General features: G+C 32.6%; 2 protein-coding genes and 1 long non-coding RNA gene across 4 annotated transcripts; 1 reads left to right on the top strand and 2 right to left on the bottom strand.

Moving 5' to 3' along the window:
* Nucleotides 1–257: 257 nt before the first annotated feature.
* On the bottom strand, nucleotides 258–3808 carry LOC149900429 (uncharacterized). Its single transcript, XM_090112073.1, has 9 exons — nucleotides 3251–3808; nucleotides 2988–3167; nucleotides 2693–2880; nucleotides 2461–2594; nucleotides 2156–2283; nucleotides 1461–1704; nucleotides 1045–1180; nucleotides 806–890; nucleotides 258–407 (listed from the first exon to the last, which is right to left on the bottom strand). The coding sequence occupies exons 1-9, from the start codon at nucleotides 3806–3808 to the stop codon at nucleotides 258–260; spliced, it is 1803 nt and encodes a 600-aa protein (XP_089968199.1).
* Nucleotides 3809–4590: 782 nt separating this feature from the next.
* On the top strand, nucleotides 4591–13616 carry prel (preli-like). Of its 2 annotated transcripts, none has more exons than XM_090112172.1 (6): nucleotides 4591–4809; nucleotides 5192–5363; nucleotides 7145–7252; nucleotides 12271–12376; nucleotides 12791–12940; nucleotides 13407–13616. In XM_090112172.1, the coding sequence occupies exons 2-6, from the start codon at nucleotides 5272–5274 to the stop codon at nucleotides 13554–13556; spliced, it is 606 nt and encodes a 201-aa protein (XP_089968298.1). In that variant the 5' UTR covers nucleotides 4591–4809; nucleotides 5192–5271; the 3' UTR covers nucleotides 13557–13616. The 2 variants fall into 2 exon arrangements, with proteins under 2 accessions (XP_089968298.1, XP_089968299.1); XM_090112173.1 differs by lacking the exon at nucleotides 4591–4809 and adding an exon at nucleotides 4961–5113.
* Nucleotides 6012–6986, bottom strand: LOC149900428 (uncharacterized). Its single transcript, XR_016457719.1, has 2 exons — nucleotides 6728–6986; nucleotides 6012–6209 (listed from the first exon to the last, which is right to left on the bottom strand). It is a non-coding gene; the product is annotated as an uncharacterized LOC149900428 (long non-coding RNA).
* Nucleotides 13617–14226: the final 610 nt, after the last annotated feature.

The raw sequence follows: 14226 nt of genomic DNA, 5'->3' as shown, positions 1-14226 counted from the left end.
CCGCCCCGGCTTCGCCCGTGGTACATATTTACGTTTTCTCTACATAAGAACCATCCTCGTACTTCAAGAAATATTATAAAAAAAGAATTATCGAAATCGGTTCAGCCGTTCTCGAGTTATGCGCTTACCAACACATTTTGCGATTCATTTTTATATATAAGATTATTGAATTATAGAATTCGTGTTTACCAAAATATGTTAATTTTCAACTTTTTCTTTAGAAAACAATTTTGAAACAAACATTGACAACATACAAGTTAAACGTTATAATTTTCCAAACATCTAATAAACTCTTGCTTCGCGACATACGTGTTGTAGTGTAACCACTGGTCAGTGTCGTCGGATTCCTCCGGCTTCCTATGTTTCACTTGCTTCTCCTTCCATTGTTTGCTCAATTTTATGGTTTCCTGTAGAAAAAAAGGTGTATTATTTGTCAACTCTAATGATAATAAAAAAAGTCTTTATAGTGAATTATGAATACAATTATGATAATGGTCATATGTGCCGCAGAACGGACAACCGCTGGGGCACACATGTACTAGAGTGGAGACCGCGGCTCGGCAAACGCCCTACTACAAGGTGGAGTGACGACATCCGCAGGGTTGCTGGGCATAACTGGCGTCAACGAGCGAATGACCGGGCTCAATGGCGTGCCATGACTGAAGCCTATCTCCAGCAGTGGACAAACATAGGCTGCTAATGATGATAATAATTATTCGTTTATTCATTCATAGTAAATATTTATGTGATGAACTTCTACTGCATTGAAAAGAGATAATAATACCATAACATTTTGTTAACTTACATCTTTTCGTTTTCGAAAAATTGCTTCTCTATACTCGTGGGCGCTTTGTTTCTCCTTTTGTATTTCAGCTGGAGTTCTTCTATATCTAAATAATATTTAAACAACACATCAATTTTTTTATATGTTTTGCCAAGTAAAGAGGAGGAAAAAATACATTTGATTTCTGATGTGTTGTAGTAATAACTCTGTATTTGCATCACAAGATACTTTACATAAATGGCAAGAATTGTATATCTTACTTGTGGTACAGCAGTTTATGTGCAAGATAATGAATTGGTTTCTTAGGCTGTGCTTTAGCTACATCCAGCAGAGCTTCTGGAAGAATATGCCCGAAATTCTCCCAGAGATAATTTACTGTTTCCGTGTCTAACTTTCCTAAAAGGAGAATGTGTATTCCTTATGAAAATGTTACTGATAACTATTTTTTTGCGATTTTATGATATGAGTTTTGTGACTGAAGATAGTTGGAGACTAGAGAGTGGCATATGCTACTTTTCATCGCAATGAAGAATCTCATTTCCATGGGAATTTCCTATGACTACGTTGCTGAAGCCGCGGGCGGTATGCTAGTAAAATAAATTAATAAAAATCGGTCAAGCCGTTTCAAAGGAGTTTTTGTATAAACATTTCATTCCAGATTCAAAAGAGCTTCAACCTTTAGTATCCACAGGTTTACATTGAGGCAACATCTCCACATCAAACGGATCTTTTACTTGCATCTTACAATCTTTGTTCACTCGTTCAGAATGGCCGCAGTCTTGCGTCACTTTGACTCTTACGTCATTGTCAAGTTTATAAAGACTACTGCATGGCGCGATTTGATACAATTGTTCGCCATTTTTTATTATGTAGCGCCCGAATGTGTCGTAGAAGTATAAATCGTTTTCATGCTTCTGAAACTGTATTGAAAGTGATATATGATACTGCAAAAAGCAAGCAAGAGCATATACACCATCAAGAACATTGCATGTTTGTCTCTTTCTACCGCTTTACCACAAATATAGTTTTGCTTAATTTCATATATGTAAATTTAGTCTACATATTATATAACAAATTTGTCCGCTACATTTATATGTTCGCGATAAACTCAAATATATATATATAGAGAACTTATAACTCGCGCGAGTTAGTTAACTCAAGTCAAGTTTGACACCTGAAAAATGGTCCTGTCCCTTTCACTCCATTCTATTATAACGTGAGAGTGAAAGAGACGGGTATAGATAGCAGGTCGAGCTCAAGATGACTCGCGCGGGTTGTACTACTGTATCGATTTTAATTACGTTTTATTATAATACTCTACAAAGATAACTGAATGAGTGATTGATAGAGTGAACTGAACAATATACTTACATCGACGAATTGCCCTTTGCAATCGACGTGATACATATTGAGCCCATAGTCGTACATGTAAACTTGGTGCCCATATTCATCTAAATAGTACGTACCAATTCTGTCTTTGTAATATTTCCTGTCTGGTCCTTAAAATAAATTACTTTATTAATTAAAGTACTTAAAATTATTTAAGCTTTAGTGGTTGTGATCCTTCACGTACATATCAGCACACCAATAGGAAGCGAAATGTATAAAACCTCACCTAAATTATTATTTTCTATGCTTCGAAAAGTAGTAATAAATTTAAAAAGTTTTCTTTATACCTTTCAACGTAAAAAATGTAAAAAGAGCTTTCGCAGCATTCGATGTTAATTTATGCAAGCGTTCCACCTTCTGTTTGACGCTATCATCAAGAACAACTTCCGGTTCGTATTTCCTCTCTGGATTCTCTAAAACTCTTTAAAATTGTTATTTTGTTAGCCTTCGAAGTAATTTTATATTCGGATAAGAAGTACTTAATATAATAATATGTTAAAAAGCAATAAAATGGCGTACTCTAGAAACATTTTTTCATCTACCGTCAATGCGTCTTTCTCTTCTTTCAACTTAATCATAGTTTTGTAGATAACGTTAAATTCGAAAACTCTTTCCCGCCAATAATTGACTTCCTCTTTTAAACGTTCTGTGGGCACGTGTTTTGAGTCCTCGATTTTATCTTTTATAATTGATATACTTCGTTGAACCTTTATGAATTTATTGGCAATAAATAAAGACTGGTTAATATGACAAAATAGAAAATTATGAAAGATGATTTAAGTAGTCTACTTTGAAGAGGAATCAAGATAATCACTTCAGCAATATCGAACGAAGAACGGATATCTTGTCTGAATATCGTCAAGTGCTCTTTATTTTTGTCGTAGAGCTGATGGAGCAGGCTGCTGAGACTTGCATTACATTCTTCTTGAATGCTATAGAGATTCGATTGCATCCGTTTGTGGATTTCTTCCAAACTTACGCGTATCTTGTTGATCTGAACATAGATTTCAACATTATGACAATATTTTATAGCAATGGCGTCATTATAAATTAGGCATTATATTGTGTAATACTTACATTCATAGCTAACAATAACGTGATATATTCATACGTAAAAGCAAATAAAGTATTTTTATGTTTGAGCGATATAGGAAAGTGCTCTTTTGCAAAATTATCCACTTTTTCTGGTGTGTCGAACTTTTTAATAATCTCCCTTAAAATGTATAACTCTCCCATGAAACGATGATATAATTTTTCTACTTCTTCAAATGTATTCTTTTCTATAGGTGTTTCAATTGGAAGAAAATGTTTACCGAAATCTACTTGTTGAGCTTGATGAAATTTTATCGTTCTTTCTATGATTTCAAGTAGTTCATGTTTAGAAGCATTATGACTAAGCCGGTCTGCTTCTATGATTGCTTGGTTCATAATATCAGTCCAGTGAATTAGAAAAATATTAACAATCTTTTTTATTTCTCCGTAATACGTGTAATATGACCCATCTTTATATTCTACTTCAAGAAGTAGTTTTACGTAGTGTATGAATACGGGATCCTTGTCATTATTTAAAATGAAATGACTTGTATTCAGTGTCCATCTGCGTAATTTTTGTAAATAATCCTTGTATTCATTCATTGCGCATATTGAAATGAAAATGTAATTATTTCAATTGTAAAGTTTAAATTACAACATAAATTACATAAAATATAAAGTGGAACCACAATATTATGACATCCTTTTCAGTAGATGAAGTGTAAACTTTTCGAATATGTATTGTATATTTTACTTATTTAGAAGTATCAATTGAAGAAAAAAGGATGGATTAGGAATATCTATGGAAGGAAGGATTTTGGAAGGATCTAAGTTATATAAAGGCTTAAAAAGGCATCTTTTATATTATCTTCCTAATATAATATTCTGACTTAAGGTGAGACCTATTCGATATAGCTATTCTTTATTAAGGTATTTTTCAGTGTAGGTACCGTTTGGTTAGACTCTACCGTAGACTCTACCTAACCCACAACCTAACCCGATCGATGACTCTTCGATCATAATTCGGCGAGCTACTACAATATAATCTTATCTAATACCACAGCTAATACCAATTTTTTTATAGAAATCTTAATATATATAAATCATGTTTGTCCTCAATGGACTCCTTAACCACATAACCGATTATAATAAAATTCGCATGTGCAGTTCGATCCAACTTGAGAGATAGGACAGTTTAAACATGTAGGTACCACGGGCGAAGCCGGGGCGGACCACTGTCCACTAGTTATATTATAGATTGATTCCGTTCCACAGTCCACAGTCCACACTGTGGTCCACACCCATCCTGTGTGAGTTTTGTGAAGCTATATTATGACACATGACATTGACGTTAATAATTTATAGTCTGTTTCGTAATATTTTCAACTTCAGTCTGGAAATATCTGTGGCTGTACTTTATCAAAATTTTATCAAAAACACCTGAAAATAATATGGATATTCAAAATACTTCGCTAGTTTGTTGAGTGAATAACTCATCGATCATAGCTGATAAAGACTTAAAAAGAATTTCTGTGCGCTTAAATGATACACTTGTTATCCCACGCGTAAACGTGCTCAAGTGATTATATTTCTCCGGCAAACAGGTAAAATATTAATTGTATCTTTTTAAGTTATTTTGCTTCGTAATTAAATTATTGTCTTAACATAACTTATCCATCACATGGCGCTCAATGAACTACATGTGCTGAATACATAATATTGTATAACCACGCTCGATCTATAGTCCAATGTTTTCAAATTAATTATTATATTGCTTGTATTGGAAGTTGAAGTACGTGACTTTAGTCAGAGAGTTAGATGGTTTAAATTATTCTAAGGTCCACACTGTAAAGAGTATATGCATTTGACCTACTTAGATTTCGTGTTTATGTAACGTGATACGATACGGTGCGATTATAGTTACCTATATGATATTGATTTCTATGTGTTTGATTGTTGTGATTGTTGTATGTTCGTGTTTTGTAGGTTGGCGCGTGAAGAATGGCGCACTGAGGTCATTCTTTGTTTACAATTCTCCATTCCGGTAAAAGTGATAAATCGTAAAAATGGCAAGATATTATGAGAATACGACTGTGTTTAATTTTAGTTGGGACCAAGTGGCACGCGGTTACTGGAAGAGGTATCCAAATCCACAAAGGCATGTATTTTTTCTTATTAGTAAGCTAAATTTTAACATATAACCTTGTAAGTTGTTAATAATTATCAATTGAATCTATAATGTTTATGGTTTATTTTTAAAAGTTTTATAAAATGTAGATCTGCAAACATGGATCAAATCCAATAGAGAATCCAAGAACTTAATTTAAAAAGACACTAAGGTCAAGTGGGGGAAGTGAAACATACTTTACTTGTATTTTAACGTAACGGCATCTGACGCAGTAATGCGACAATCAATTTCAGTAGCATTTCTTGCACAGTACTCTCCGTTAGCCAATGATTCATGGAGTTATGACAAACAGCTCTTTAGTCTTACCATAAGCGAGAAAACAATCAATATCTTCAGACTATGGTTTTGTTTCACTTGCCCCTGGAAAGGGGTAAGTGAAACAAACGTCAGAAATATACTTAAATGTTGTATTTATGCAACGATTACCTGACTAAGGCAACAATTCAGAGTTTGTTTCTCTAATGTCTATATTCTACAATCAATATAAGGCTTAGTTTTAGAAAAGAAAACAAAAAAGGTATTTTGGGGTAAGTGAAACATAGTTACCATGGTCAGATGTCTCAAACATTTGTATAAAATTTAAAACAGAAATTATAGGTAGTGAAATGAAAAACAAAATAAAAATAAATTTCTTTACTGACTTAAAAGTTTGCTTACAATTACGGAAACAAGCATCAGGCACATTAATAAAGCTATGAAATAATTCAGTTGTTGCATGTTTTTCACATAGAAGTTAAAATGCCTCTTGAAGTTGCTCTGTAGAGTAGGCAGCTTTGTTCGTTTTACGTATATAATTTCGAGGCATCTTTTAGTAACCTGAAAAAAGATAATATAATGTGAGTACAATAAAACCGATCTCCGATTGTTAAGCGTAATTTTTACAATTTGCCAAAAAATACCTTCCTATTTTTGATCTATCAAAATTTATCAAAAAGGCATAATTTTTAACTGATCACCAAATTAAGAAAAAATTTTGTTCAAAAATATTAAATGATCACCAAATTTGTTACCCAATTTTATACTAAAATGCAAGCCAATTTTAAGGTTTACGTTATTAAGCAATTAAAGCAATTAATAACAAATAAAAATATCATTTAGACACAAACAGTAAATTTATGATCACCAACATTTTTAATCACGTAAAAATGTTTGTGATTTCTGATACGGGGGAAGTGAAACATACGTTTCTCTTTCCCCGTGTATTAGGTTTCACTTACCCCACTTGACACTTTTTTAGGTTTAGTTTTTACCAAAGCCAAAACTCAATTATCCGTAGGATTTATCGAAATATAATCATTGGACTAGATAGTACATACTTTTTACTCAGTACTTACCATTAGGTACATTTAAAACACTTCTTTTAAAACTTTTACGAAAACCGAAAACATCACTCCTCCAACTCGTGTTTTGACAACTGACAGTTGAAAAAATTCTTTTTTGTGTATTGGTGTAGAAAATGATGATAGCGACATCTATGTTTTATCAATAAAACCACATCGCCATTCTGTTTTACCAACTAAGAGCGAAGTATCGATACACTTATTAGTTTTATAGTTATGAATGAGCGTTTCAGTTCCCCCTGAGTTTCACTTACCCCACCTGACCTTATATTTATTTTAAGGTAAAATATTAATAAAATTCAATGTACATTCAGGACCAATAAACATAATTATACACAACACACCTAATGGTCATAATTATCCTTATATACAAAGTTAAGGAAATGATTCACTCTGACTTTTTTATTTCAGTACTCATGTGCTTTCCGAGGATACATGGAGCAGATGTGTGAAGGATGGATGTTTATACACCAAAAGACTGTTAACTAAAACAAATAGAGTACCAAAATGGGGAGAAAGGTAAGTTCACTTTAAAGTTATACCATTAATAACTGATAACAATGAAATGATTGTATTTTTTTCAATGCTTCATACAGTGAAATAGATCTTATCTATGTCTGGATCCTCATAAAAACTAGGATGAAATGTTTTTTTAGAACTTACAAAGAAAAGAAAATAAGGCAACACATCAGATATCCATTATATTTGTAGATAAGTATTACTATGTGATTGAGTAATATTTGTTTATTATATTGTTCTATCGAGATACAAATTGATAAGAAAATTATATTAAAATTTTTATCTTCTGCAAGTTCTAAACTACTTAATATTTTTTTGAATTTGAATAAAAATTTAAATAAAGAAATTGCAATGTAGTGTTATTAGTTAGTTCTTTAAAGAAACGAATCTTCAATGGCGGCGCTTATCATTCCCTCTCGCTCACACACGGCCGTACGGTATGCAAAAAAAAAATGGAAAAATAAAATCACTAAAATGTATTTGATTTTCCCTATAATAGTTTTTATCATAAATTTACAATGACAATTATGCATTTGCGAAAGTAAATAATGTTTTATTGGAATTTGACAAAATATGTTCTTTGGGAAAAGTTGTTCAGTTTTATGGGCATATTACAAGTATTATGGGGATTTTATTACATTCTGTATACGTAAATATGATAATTCATATAAATACACAAATACAATAACAAAAAAGTTTGTCAACAAACAATTTGAAATAATTAATAAAATAATTATCAATTTACGTTATTTTTATTTTCTTTGTTGATGATCCTACCATCTGTCAAAGTCAGCTTTGGCCGCCATTGAAGATTCGTTTCTTTATTGAACTGACTTAATACCTTCAATTTCTTATCTTTTGAACTTGAAAGATTGTATATTTTTGAGTCATAACGGATAAACAAGATTAAATAAATATACCTACATTCAGAAACTACAAATATAATATGTATATAACATATTATATTTGTAGTATTTAGTTATTTTAGTTATATTTGTATCTGTATGATTTTTCATGATTTGAAAATATTCTATTTATTTTTCTATATTTACTGATGTTTGTAATTGGAGTAATAAATAAAGTATAAACACATATTTTAATTGTTATATCTTACAGAATCATTTTTTCATTGCTTGTATGCGAAACATATTATTAATAAAATAATAATTTATAAATAAATAAATATTAAAATAAATTAAAATGCATCTATCTGATGCCTTCCATAGTTAATTTCTTTGAAACCTTGAAGCGCAACAAGCTCTTAACAAGATAGAATGGTTTTAAGTGAGGTCACATGCAAGGTTATTGATTGAACAGTAGGTACTGCGTCTATGAATTTTTGTATGTATTAGATATTATAAATGTTTTTGGATAAAGTGTGTATCAAATATAACAAGAGAAATAATGTAATGTAATATATGCTGAAACAACGTAACATAATGAGAAATCAAGTTAATGTTACTATATCGTTGATATTTTATTGAAAAATGTTCATAAACATATATAAAAATAAAATGATAGACTACAAATATTTTTTAGGTGTGACTAAGTACTGATAGTGATAATATTTTTTCTGCTTCTCAGCTGTTGTATATTTATTTCTATACCAATTATAACATACATAATATTATAAATTATTAATGCTTGTTCAAAGTCTTGTTTATGTTGAGATACCATTGTGTTATTTTAAATTTATCTAAATCTTATGTATTTTATCACATCAAAATTTGAGATATCTTAGATAAGTAATGAGTTATGACTAGGGCCCGGATTAATATGTATTTACATATATTTATATGACATTGTTTTCGTAATTAATCATCGTGTCCACAGTAAATATGTTATTTAGATCGTGAAAATTCAGGTTTTATTTTCCATATTTTTCCATATTTTAAACGTAAATCCATATTCCACAAAATATCAATAAAATGTATCCATATTTTTATCAGCGCTATGAGTTTTCTAAAAATTCTGGCAGATAATGGCGCTCGAGAATTCTTCAACTTCACTCAAAGAAAATTTGAAGATTATTCAAAATATAGAAAAGAAGATTTCTGAATCGGAAAGACCCGTTGATGAAGTTGCTAGGCAAAAATTTTTTTATGTCATAGAAAAAAACAGAGGATTTCATATCCTAAAAAAAATTAACAGCATGCTGTGTGGAAGATTAAAATAAATAAATAAATATTATATGACATTATTACACAAATCGACCTAGTCCCACAGTAAGCTCAATTAAGGCTTGTGTTGTGGGTACTAGGCGACGATAAATATTATATTTAATAAATACATATATATAGATAATAACACCCAGACCCAGGAACAAATAATTGAGTTCATCACACAAATATTTGCCCTGACCGCGGAACGAACCCGGGACCGTCGGCTCAGTAGGCAGTTACTTTACCACTGCGCCAAACACGTGATTATTTACTGCAATTCAAATGTTAGTGAATCGGAAGTTGATTATAATTGTAATTTTTTATTTTTTTCAATTTTCAAAAAACAAAAGCTTTATTAAAAATGTTGTTACTTGCTTTTTATTGTACATATTTTTTCCATATTTTAGTTTTTTCAGTCCATTTTATATTTACATATTTCGAAATTTTTAATACATATTTATCCGGGCCCTAGTTATGACATTACAGATTTAGAAGCTTTGAAAAATAAATCCATTTAGCATTGGCCATGACACTAAGTTCTTAATAATTTGTTTATTTATAGATAGGACTGTAATTAGTTCATAATTTTTTATATAATATTATAATTGCGAAAGTTTGTGAGGATGGATGTGTATGTGTATGTTTGTTTCTCTTTCCCGCAAATAATACTGAAACTATTACAATGAAATTTAGCACACATATTTTGAGGGTAACTTGTGTTTCCCACTAAAATCCCACGGGAACGGGAACTATGCGGATTTTTCTTTGAAAAAGCTAGTATTAACCCATTGACCACCGAGCGGCCCGATCGGGCCGAGACAAACTCAAACTCAAAACATTTATTTATTCAATTAGACTTCTTCCAGAAGCACTTTTGAATCGTCATTACATTCTTTAAATTTACCACCGATTCGGAAAGCAGTATCTATGGAGAAGAACCGGCAAGAAACTCCATAGTTGCTCTTTTAAAGTCATGTCCATATACAATATAATTTTACATTACATGTTACTTACATCTAACTACATAATATTATATATTATCATAATATGCCAAAGAACTGTCCTGTTATTCTTACGCGACAACCCTCCATGGATTTTCATCTTCCATATATTCCTTAATGCTGTAGTAGGCTCTCTGAACTAATACATTTTTTAAATAAGTTTTAAATTTAACACTACTAAACTCTTTAATACTATGAGGAATTCTATTGTAAAAACGTATACCTTGGCCCATAAATGAATTTTTAACTTTAGCTAACCTATAAAATGGCATTTCAATTTTATTTCTATTCCTTGTGCCATAACAGTGTCTATCTCCTACTTTTGTGTGTAAGTCCGCGTTTTTGTGTACATGTAAAACATTATTAAATATATACTGTGATGGTACAGTGAGGATACCAATATTCTTAAAGAGATCTCTTAGTGAGTCCCGAGCACGTAAATTATATATAGAGCGTATGGCTCTTTTCTGTAATATAAATATAGTTTCTATATCTGCAGCCCTGCCCCATAGTAGAATTCCATAGGACATAATGCTATGAAAGTAACTAAAATAAACCAATCTAGCCGTATCTTCATCGGTGAGATGCCTTATTCTTCGAACTGCATATGCAGCTGAGCTGAGCTTAGCAGCGGTGGTGGCAACATGGGTCCCCCATTGTAGCTTCTCATCTAGTGTCAAACCAAGAAAAACAGTAGACTCGACAGGGTATAATACCTCCCCGTTTAAAATGATATCCCTTTTGACCTTTTTTACATTTGGAAGGATAAACTCTACACAATTTGTTTTTTTTGCATTCAATAATAAATTATTAGCATTAAACCAATTAGATATGCGTAAAAGAGCAGAGTTTACTTCGTCAACATTTGTGTCATATCTATCCACATTAAATATTAATGAGGTATCATCTGCAAACAGTACTATTTCACACATATCCTGCAAATAATAAGGTAGGTCATTAATATACACTAAGAACAAAAACGGTCCTAAGATAGATCCCTGCGGAACACCAATGTTAATCGGCGCACCGCAAGATTTCTCTCCATTAACAACAACGGTCTGTACCCTGTTCTGAAGATATGAAGCTATGAGGTCCTGAGATAAACCTTTGATACCATAAAAATTTAGTTTCCGTAATAGAGTGGAATGTTCTACACAGTCGAAAGCCTTAGAAAGGTCGCAGAATATCCCCAAAGCATTCTTTGAATTTTCCCATGCTTTATATATATGTGACAAAAGAGCTATTCCAGCATCAGTGGTAGAGCGCCCCCTTGTAAAACCAAACTGTTTGGCGTGCAGTAAACCATTTGAAACAAAATGACTACATAATTGGTTTAAAATCAATTTCTCGAAGACTTTGCTCAAAGTTGGTAAAATAGAAATAGGCCTATAGTTATTACAGTCTTCTTGGTCACCGCTTTTGAATAAAGGAATAACTTTACTGAACTTTAATAATATAAATAAGACACAATAGATTTTCTATTGTGTCTGTGATCCGAGGACTGACGGATTAAATAAAACTAATATCTGTTTTTTAATATTAATATTTAATACTTATACTAATTACTAGCTGTCCCAGCAAACATTGTTCTGTATGTCTCTTCTATCAAAATTTCCATCCCGTATATAAGATTATTATGCTGAGGAGTTTGTTTGTTTGCTTTAACGCTCTAAGCTCGAGAACTATGGACCTCATTTGAAAAATTATTTCACTGTTAGAAAGTCCATTAAACGAGGAAGACTATATATCATCACGCTAAGACTAATAGGAGCTGAGCAATGTGGGTAAAATCGCGGGGCACTGCTACTGTGTGATGTGTGTTATAGAAATTTAATCCTTTTTGTATTTATTACAGATTCTTCAATGCAAAATCGGTCAAAATTATAGAAGAGAGTGTTGTGGACCCTGAGAAGAAAGTGCTGGTCACATACACTAGGAATTTAGGTTACACAAAAGTTATGGTGAGAATTGTTTTCTTTTTGAGAATTTTGTTAGGTTATTAAGTTATTGACCTATTGAGTACCTATAATATAGGTCCTATATGAACAATCTTCATATTTCATTACAAAATAGAATCTCACAATGTTTACTTTTTTTGCAACATACTCATTACTCATTGCCTGGAAGAGATCACTCTTAAGTGATAAGGCCGCCTTCTGTGCTGGACTAGTTTTAAGTTTTAAATTTATTTGTATGCCAGCACAATAAAGTTTTAATAAATAAATAAATTACTCATAGTGTCTAGTGCAATAGACAATGCACATTATATTCTGTTGTTTGTTTTACATAGTTGTCTTTCATACAATTTTAAATATAAAATAAATAATAACAGCTAAGTACTTATGTTTTTTATATGAAATTTGTTTTTATTTCAGAGCGTAGTAGAGCGAGTAGAGTACCGTCCCTCAGGGCCCTCACAAACGGTGTGCGTCCGATCTGCGTGGGTCGATTCACAAGTGTTCGGATTCTCGCGGGCCATACGCGCGTTTGGAGTCGAACGGTTTAGGAAAAACGCTTCGCAGATGGTGAGTTTTAATGGAAATGTAAAAAAAATTCTTATGATTTTGTTTGGATTCGTTTAAATTTTACTTTTAGTAAAGCCATACTCAACTTCAAATTTTGTTCTTTGTTAATTTGTATTTAACAGCGGGTAAAGAAACAAAGAAAACAATTGTTTTATATGTTTTATTTTGGGTATTTATACAAGACATGCATGTTAAATTTTAAATGTAATGATGCATATTCACAAGCAGACTGTCAGTTTGCTCATAACCATGCTCACTTTAGTTTCTAAAATGTGTTGATAAGATATAACATAATGAATAAAACCGTTAACCTCTCAACCACTGAGCGGCCAGATCCGACCGCGACACAACAGATTTTCTATTGTGTCTGAGATTCCGGAGCCTGATGGATAAAATCTCTAATTTCCACTTGAACAACCTTATTTTAAATCCTAAAGTCATTAATTTCTCAACAATTTTTCACCAGGTGAGCGGGTTCAACTTCGTACTGCACAACATGTTCCCGCGGCCGGCTCCGCATGCTATGTCACACGCGCTGAAGGAGATGCGCGACGCGGCCGCCGCGGCCACCGACCGCGCCAAGGCCAACGTGCTGTCCTCCGTCAACCGCACGTAGGACTAGCGGGCCCTGGGGCCAATCACACAGTTTACAATAAGGCCCTAGGAAAACTTCAGTTGTTAACGAACAAACGATCGTTACAAACGATCTGTCGCTACAATACAAAGTGAAACGGGCTCTAGGGCTTGTGTAGTCGCTTAGTTGCAGTCGGGCTCTAGTGCCTGCGCAGTCGTTACAATAAAGCCGTAGGACAGTTTAGTCGTTTAAAGTTACAATTGGGCCCTAGAGCAGTTAAGTCGTGAAATGTTACAAACAGGCGTTAGGGCCTGTATTGTCAATAAAAGTTACAATTGGACCCTAGGAAAAGTTTAGTCGGTTATCATTAATTGTTTCAATCGGGACCCTAAGACAGATTTAAAAGTTACAATAAAACAACAAAACGACGCCTTCTCCAGGTTTCAATTTCTTACTACACAACATGTGGCTGCGGCCGGTGATGTTACAAACAGACCCTAGGGCCTAGGGCCTGTTTGTAACATTTTATACAATAAATGTAATAAGTGTTTGGATTGACTTCAATAAAGCCTCATATCGATGTTAGCATTTGTTTCGCAACAATGAATCAACATTTTGCAGTTACTATCAACACATGTATAAAAGTTCTCATCCCGTCATTTAAATATTGTTGAAGTTTTCAGCAACATTGTTGATCAACTGTTGCTAAACA

The sequence above is a fragment of the Colias eurytheme genome, chromosome 18, assembly GCF_061535395.1.
Source record: "Colias eurytheme isolate Ceu_HAF_F1 chromosome 18, ilColEury1 Martin Lab GWU primary, whole genome shotgun sequence".
NCBI lineage: Eukaryota > Metazoa > Arthropoda > Insecta > Lepidoptera > Pieridae > Colias > Colias eurytheme.
This window is presented reverse-complemented; position numbering and strand designations above follow the sequence as displayed.

Bases quoted from the DNA above. Each gene is read 5' to 3' on its own strand.
- LOC149900429 (XM_090112073.1), bottom strand. From the start codon at position 3,808: ATGAATGAATACAAGGATTATTTACAAAAATTACGCAGATGGACACTG. The intron at 2,881-2,987 runs GTGATTATCTTG...AAATTCATAAAG, and splicing joins CTTCGTTCGATATTGCTGAA to GTTCAACGAAGTATATCAAT. The intron at 1,181-1,460 runs GTTGAAGCTCTT...TTCTCCTTTTAG, and splicing joins TAAACCTGTGGATACTAAAG to GAAAGTTAGACACGGAAACA.
- prel (XM_090112172.1), top strand. From the start codon at position 5,272: ATGGCAAGATATTATGAGAATACGACTGTGTTTAATTTTAGTTGGGAC. The intron at 7,253-12,270 runs GTAAGTTCACTT...TATTTATTACAG, and splicing joins GTACCAAAATGGGGAGAAAG to ATTCTTCAATGCAAAATCGG. The intron at 12,377-12,790 runs GTGAGAATTGTT...TTTTTATTTCAG, and splicing joins TAGGTTACACAAAAGTTATG to AGCGTAGTAGAGCGAGTAGA.